The 7,877-nt window shown below is 32.4% G+C and overlaps 1 protein-coding gene across 2 annotated transcripts in view; it reads left to right on the top strand.

Annotated features, from left to right (window-relative positions):
• The first annotated feature begins 1,242 nt into the window (after positions 1-1,242).
• Cbp20 (cap binding protein 20) overlaps positions 1,243-7,877 on the top strand; it is a 31,712-nt gene continuing 25,077 nt past the window's right edge. Inside the window, exon 1 of one of the 2 annotated variants that reach the window (XM_076454937.1) lies at positions 1,243-1,272. In XM_076454937.1, coding sequence (XP_076311052.1) covers positions 1,258-1,272 — 15 coding nt within the window. In that variant the 5' untranslated portion in view covers positions 1,243-1,257. Of the gene's footprint in view, positions 1,273-1,676; positions 2,279-7,877 lie in introns of those variants that run through there. The other variant, XM_076454936.1, reaches the window with a different exon arrangement.

The raw sequence follows: 7,877 nt of genomic DNA, 5'->3' as shown, positions 1-7,877 counted from the left end.
TTTAAATATATAATTTACAAACAAACTTAGAAGTTTGTAAACAAGATCATTCGATGATGCGTCACTAGGAACTATTGGTAATTAGTGAGCGTGAAAAATCACAAACAAGAAGTCAGCTGACACCATGGTACCATACTTAGCCCAATAATTCCCCATTCAGCTAGTATAAAAGGTTCTAGAACAGACACTACAATAGACGATATACAAAATCTTCAAACTCCAGCAAGCACTCAAGAGAAAGGAGAAAAGAGTTCTCTTATCTTTTGTAGAAACATCATTTCTAGCCCAAGCTCTTTGTAAGTATTATAATGCCTTTCTTTCTTAAACATCAGTTAATAGAGTTAAAATGATTGCTTGTGATAAACATGAATATTTGTTTGTTTTGGAATTTTGCACAAAGCTACTCGAGGGCTAGCCGTCCCTAATTTAGTAGTGTAAGACTAGAGGGAAGGCAGCTAGTCATCACCTCTCACCGCAAACTCTTGGGCTACTCTTTTACCAAAGAATAGTGGGATTGACCGCAACATTATAACGCCCCCACGGCTGAGAGGGCGAGCATGTTTGGCGCGACTGGGATGCAAACCCGCGACCCTCGGATTACGAGTCGCACGCCTTAACACGCTTGGCCATGCCAGGCCTAAATATGAATAAAGATAAATTATATATATATGTGTATGTGTAAATATTAAGTGTTTGATGACTTAAATAAAAGTATTACTGGAAGTCTTAGTCTTGAGTCCCTTTGTTTTATAGGCCCGACATGACAAGGTGGTTAAGGTACTCGACTCATAATATGGGGGTCACAGGTTCGAATCCCTGTCACGTCAAAAATGCTTGCCCTTTCAGCTGTAGAGGCGTTATAATGTTACAGTCAATCCCACTATTCGTTGGTAAAAGAGTAGCCCAAGAGTTGGCAGTGGGTGGTGATGATTAGCTGCCTTCCCTCTAGTCTTGCACTGCCAAATTAGGAACGGCTAGCGTAGATAGCGCTCGTGTAGCTTTGCGCGAAATTCAAAAACAAAATAAACAAACTATTTGTTTTAACTGTAAAGCTTCGAGTTAGTACCTATGTGCTCCACTCGCCCACTGCATCCTCACTACAAATAAATATTTCATGCAACAGCAAATAGTATTAGTCGAAACTTCAACAGCTAAGCCGAAACAACCCACTCGGCCTGCCTGCAAGTCAGTCCACTACCATGTTACGCATTGCAGAGTCACTTAAAGCAGTTGGATATAGTGTAAAAAAAAGTCAGCATGGCATCACTAAGGGTAAGTCTTGTTTAACAATATTTTTAACATTCTTTGAAATTTTTACTGTAAGAGTTGCTGAAAGGAATACTGTGGATTAGGTTTACCTTGATTAAAAAGTTTCATAAAGTGCCTCACAAAATACTTTTCACAAACATTAAATCTGTAGGCGCATGGGAAATGTTATTAATTAAATTCGATAGAAAATTAAGTGGAGAGTAGAAATAAGAGTAGCAAATGGAGTTAGATCTGATAAGATCACAGTTACAATTTGTGCGCCTGTATTGGGTCCTTTGCTGTTTGTAATTTATATTATTGATTCCATTATGACTAAAAGATTTTTGAAGTTTGCAGATAACGTTCAGATGTTTAGTTAGGGCGCTCGACTCGCTATCCCAGGGTCGCAGATTCGAATCTCTGTCACATCAAACATGCTCGCCCTCTCAGTCACGGGAGCATTATAATGTTCATTTAATCCCACTATTCGTTAGTAAAAGAGTAGTACAAGAGTTGGCGATGGGTGATGACTAGTTGCCTTCTTTCTAATATTACATTTCTTAATTTGGGACGGTTAGCACAGAGAGCCCTCGTGTAGCTTTGTGCGAAATTAAAAAAAAACAAAACTTTTTGTCCTTTTAAAATTTTATGAAAATATGATGCTAAATTCAGCAAAACATCAAGCTTTGTAACTGAAACACAACTGTAACATTTCCTTGCAGAAAAGTTCAAAACGGTGTGATAATATTTGGCACCTACTAATAATATAAAGTTATTAAAGTGTTAGCGCCACGTTTATCGATAGCATCCTATCTTCACATATTTTGACAAGATTTAAGTGTGGCAAACGAGTTTGTTTAAATTGGTTTACTCGTGCTGTTTCTTTGGAGCTTGTCATTGTAAAATAAGCTGTAGTGTGGTTAATTTTTTTCTTGCGTAAGACTAACTTTGTGACTCATTTTATTTTTTACGGTGGTGATCTATGGACATGTCTACTGAACTTAGTTCTTACAGAGATCAACATTTTAAGGTAAGCCTAAGCCTAAAGTTAAAATAAGTTACGGAGTTTTGAAAATGCTAACTTAATTCATGCGTGAAAAGGCTATTATCTAACCAAAAATTAAGATTTACGTTAGACTCGATTAATTTCTGGTATTTATTTTTACAATTACGTTCTACAGAGCTTTAAACTGTCAAGCTACCAGTACTAGTGTACTAGACTGTCTTTACTGACCTTTTACGTTTTAATTTACTGGGGTTGAAACTAGTGTTATATGTGCAAGGTTTTTCAATTTTTCTGACGCCGATATACTCCTGAAATTGTTCTTGACCTTGTATAACTACAAGCGATGTACAAATTAGAAATATTTAAGATGAATATGCAACTATATAGCTGAAAAGGCTGTAATTGGTAAAAGCACCTGTGTATTCATTTGGAATCTTGCATGAAAACAAGTTAATTTTTTTTTATTTTTTTTATTAATATGTCAGTTATACACAACTGAAAGCAATTATAGAAGTGTTTTGGTGTTAAAGGTTTTGAAAATCTTTGTACATTATTACCAGTATCGTGCTTCAGGTTCTAGATCAGGATGTGAAAAAATAATAATTAAAAGCAAATCTAAAATTTGAATCTTGGGCCAGTTTAACATGTACTGATATAGCATAAAAATGAAAATTTATATTCTGTTTTTTTTACATTTCCCTGCAGTAATTGACACTGGATATAAGGACTGAAGCATGAAAACCTTGAGAGTATAAAGTACATGATAGGACATTCTTCATGACTCAAAAGGCCCAAACTCCTAACCATCTTCAACAAATGGAAAACTAATTACTAAATTTGTACCTGATCTCACAAATGTTAATGAACTATTTTGTTAAACTCTTATGAGGTTGCAGCCTGTACAGCCCTAGATGACAATTTGTTACACAGAATTATTTCCCTAATGGAGAAATAAAACTGCTTTACCTGGAGATGTCTAACTTGTCAGCAGAAACATCACACAGATGTGCAGTGTGTGATGAAAAGTTTAGCCAGTAGACAGATTTTCCTCTGAAATGAATTATTTTTATAGATAAAAATTAATATAATTCTGGAGTTGAATGAAAGATAATAAAATTATTATAATATTCATTAATTCAGCATATTTGAAAATAAGTTCACATACATCTTAATGGGATGATGACATTCTTTTTTAGTTACTAGTACTTTACTTGAGAAACTTAAATGGAAATTTCTGTTTAGCTTGCAGAATTTTAAAAACTTCATGTTTTTCCTAAGATAAAGGATCAAAACTGCACAGTAATTTAGAATGAAGCCTATGTAGTGACTTGTAAGATTTCTTCTGAACTGTTATCTTTTTAGACTTTGTTAATGTCAACCTAACAGTATGTTAGCTTTATCACTTGCTGTAGAACAATGACTCAAGGGCTTGAGAGTTTAATGAAACAATACCTCTAGATTCTTGTCATTATATATATAATTCAGAGGGATCCTATCCAAATTATGAGTGTTATTTTTATTATAATAATTCCTTTGAAATAGTGCAATCTGATATGCTGTGATGAACAGTAAGACTTAGTTCTGAAATTAAAGTTTTAGAAGAAAACTATAAAAATTAAAAACTATTTTCATTAGGTAACTTTCTTAATTAAAAGATCTTGTAAGTCTTATAGCACTTTGGGAAATGAGAAAAATGATGTATTTTCTTTTGCCATAACCATAAGTGTGGATTGCGTGTTTATACTCAAAAGGCTTCTCAGTCGTCCTGTCCAACATTAACTTAGATAACTGATGTACATGAAAAAGTAAGAGGTAGTGGTCATGAATTTTTTTCTAGTTTGTTATGTAGGCCAAAACTCAAATTTTGGATTTGCTTTTGTTTATAAAGTTTTAAAATTATTTTTTTTCAACCTGATTCCTAGCCTGTATAATGTAGCAGAATGTAGATGTTTCATCTCAAATGGCATTAAAATGCTTAAACTTTCAGAAATGGTGATAGTGCACAAAAATAGTTGAGTATCTGACTATTGGAAATTGGATGCATAAATTGACTTTAGTTTTATTTTTGGTGCTTTTCAAGCACAAAAGCTGAGTATGAGGAAGTTGTATGTTTGCCTCTTCTTTAATGAAGTTGTATATTGAATTTAATGCTAAGCCTGATATTGTGAACAACTTGCATTTTAGCTGGCTTAGAAAAAATAATTTATTTTTGATGGTTGACTTTAAATTGTCTGTAGTAGCTAAATTTGATAGCTATAATATGTTGCTAAAATTTGTCAAACAAAAATTACATTTGTATCTGAGAACAGCTGGGTTTGGGTATTAACACTTATTGATAAGGTTTTTTGTCATCAAAAAGTTGTTTTTTACCAACCGTTTAAACAAATGTTTATTTAGATAAGATAAAGTTCCTGAACTAAATAGTTTTTACTGTAATAAGTGTTTACTTGATCTTTAAGTATATTGCTAGTTGAGTAGAAGGTACTTGCATTGGGCTAATGGGGTGAAGATACTATACCTTAATGTATCTCGGGCATTGCTGACTAGTGTCACGGAAACTACAACACAGTACACATGCTTGCATTTATTTTACCATATTCAAGAATATAAAACTGGCCTTTACTGAATTACCTGTCTTGTCTGTGTTTTAGTGAATTAGTATTTTATAAAATAGTCACATTTCATTTATAACACTATATATGTATATACATTATTACTATTTACAAAAGGTTTTTAAACTTATTTTTCTTAAATATAGAATAGTAAATAAACAAGTAAAGCAAACAATTCTCTTCTAGTTATGAGCTTTGTACTTGGCTGCTGATTGTGGTATGTTGCTGAAACGTAAGAAATTTCACTTGTTAAATTTTAGGTTTCATATATGTACATTTGAATAACCAAAAATGTCATTAATTAGTATATCATCACCATAGAATTCCATTATAATTTTTCAACTTTAGTAATTACACTAAGTTTTAAAAGATATGAAATTTTGAATAGGCTAAAGAGTCAACTTATCAGCACAAAAGTTTGTCTCTACTGGTTTTTATATATCACATAGAAGTAAGTGTATGTAAAGAACGATTTCCAAAAGTGGAAAAAGGTGAGCAGGGTCACTGTGTTTGATTCAGTACATGAGTGATATCTCAGCAAATAGAAAAAACAGAAGGTCCTTATTTTATATTCTAGCTTGTTAATATCAATAATTTGAGTTTCTAATTTATACAAAACTATAGGCTTTGTATTTGGATATCACAAACATCTAATTTGAACCACTGTTGCATTCATCATACCATGTGACATAAAGAAAGTATGTTTAAGTTTCTTTAATGTTTACTTTTAAATTACAAAATTAAGTAATATATATGAAAATATAATTTATAATATACAGTTGGATACCAAACTTAATGGCATAAATTCATAAAATAGTTGTTCAATAAAATTTTAAACTTGTGTCAATAAATGCAGATATTCCAACCATTACGATTTTGGTATATACATTACGACTATACACTCATACAGACAAATATTACAACTTGTTGCAACCCCGAAATGGCTCGTTCCATGTCAAATCATCCAGATTTTGGAAAATTTTCCAGGTGACCCTCTCAGAATGCCTTGAAAAAATTCACGTGCTCATCTACCCATATAATGAAAAATTGCCAAAGGTTAGATCAATATCTCTAATAGTTTCTGAATTAAGCCCTGTACACTTTAAGTAATTTTTTTGTATTTTTTGCAAATTCATTTTTGGCCAACTTTGGCTGCTTAAAGCTGCAAGAGTAATGTTGGTAGAAGGCTGACATTTGCTACACTGACTGAATTAATTTCACAAAATTAAAAAATGGTCTCAAACCAAGTTTATCTCTCTTAGGATTTTCATGGTAAGGCTGTAAAATCACCTGAAAACCCAAAATCGTAAAAAACATTGGTTTATTTAATAAGCCATAGCTCTAAGACTTAATGTGATACAAAGCTGAATTTTGTTTTCAAATTTCCTACAGCATACCAGTTGATAAATCAGCAATTGTTGTAATTAAAAGTCTATTAGATCTCTTGTAAAAAAAATTTAGTTGCATGCAACTTTTTGATATAGCTAAAATAGCCCTATTTCAGACCACAGTTTGACCATATCACCAGTTATTCAGCCTTTTTAGATTTTTACTATATATTCTCACATCTCTGAATATGATGTTTTTTTGAGTTATAATTTTTTAAATTATCCTCTGACCATATGTTGTTTACTTGGCAAAAAAACCCTCAATTCAGGTGTGTTACTGTGTGCAAATGTATCTATACAATTTTGAAAAATACCTGTCAGAAATTTATAAATCCCACTGAAATATTCTAACCAGCCTTTCACAATGTTAATTAATGAAGTTATAAGAAACAAGAAAGAATTAATTCATTTCTGAACAAGTTTATTGGCATAACTAGTTAGATCACATGGCAATGCAAATATATTGTGTATGCATTACAGTCATGGCTGAGTTTAAGATTCATAATATAATAAATACAAAGGTAAATCAGACACAAAAAGCACAGTGTTACAACAGGGGATAACTGAGAAAGATTATAGTCACACCAAACTCCAATAATCGTGACAATGAAATGTTTCAAAAACTGCTTTGGCAATAAATTAGCCTTAACAACATCAAATAAACATTGCTTTGTTCAGACAGCTTGAATAAATTTCTGAAATTCGAGTTTGATTATGTTGAGATCACTTTGACTTAGAACATAATGGTGAGCACTACTGCCTTGCACGGTAGGTGCACTTATCAGACAAAGAATATGTTAAAAATGAATCCAGCCTTCATCTTTACGTGACCTTGCAGGCCATGAGAACAGTTCCTTTTTTGATTTCTTCATAAATTACACCAACACAACAGAATGCTCATCTGATCTATCTTTTATGTTTCCCACATACTTTTCATGATAGTATATGCATGCCACATGTTTCCCTGGCTGGTAATTGTCATTGCTATCATTAGACCCTGTTTGAGCTGCTGCAGCATCACTTTCACTGCTACTACCAACAATTACAACTGTGTACATATCATCATCTGATAGCCTTCTCATATACAATTTGTTGGTAGATTGGGGAATAAAGCTATGATGTGACCTAATACCTGCCACAGTTTTTCATTTTTTATTGCATTCAAGTGGATCAAACTTTACACAATTCTGCAGGGCTGATTCCTGATTGACAAGAAAGAACTGAATGCCATGAATTTGGTTCTTTGCCCAATGGTACATATCAGAGACACTTAAAATTTGATAATTTATTTTTCACAACCTTGATTTTTTTTTTTAAGATCATGTTCAGAGATGTAAGAATATATGGTAAAGGCTGAATAGAATATTTCAGTGGGATTCATAAAATTCTTACAGGTATTTTTCAAAATTATATGGATATATTTGCACACAGTTACACACCTGAATTGAGGATTTTTTTTGTCAAGTAAACAACGTATGGTCAGAAGATAATTTAAAAAATTATAATTTAAAAAGTAAGTTGAAAATCATCCTGATTTTTTTTGTAGATCATATTCAGAGATGTAAGAATATATGGTAAAAATCTGAAAAGGCTGAATAACTGGTGACATGGTCAAACTGTGGC

Source organism: Tachypleus tridentatus, chromosome 9 (genome assembly GCF_004210375.1).
Source record: "Tachypleus tridentatus isolate NWPU-2018 chromosome 9, ASM421037v1, whole genome shotgun sequence".
Taxonomy (NCBI): Eukaryota; Metazoa; Arthropoda; class Merostomata; order Xiphosura; family Limulidae; genus Tachypleus; species Tachypleus tridentatus.
This window is presented reverse-complemented; position numbering and strand designations above follow the sequence as displayed.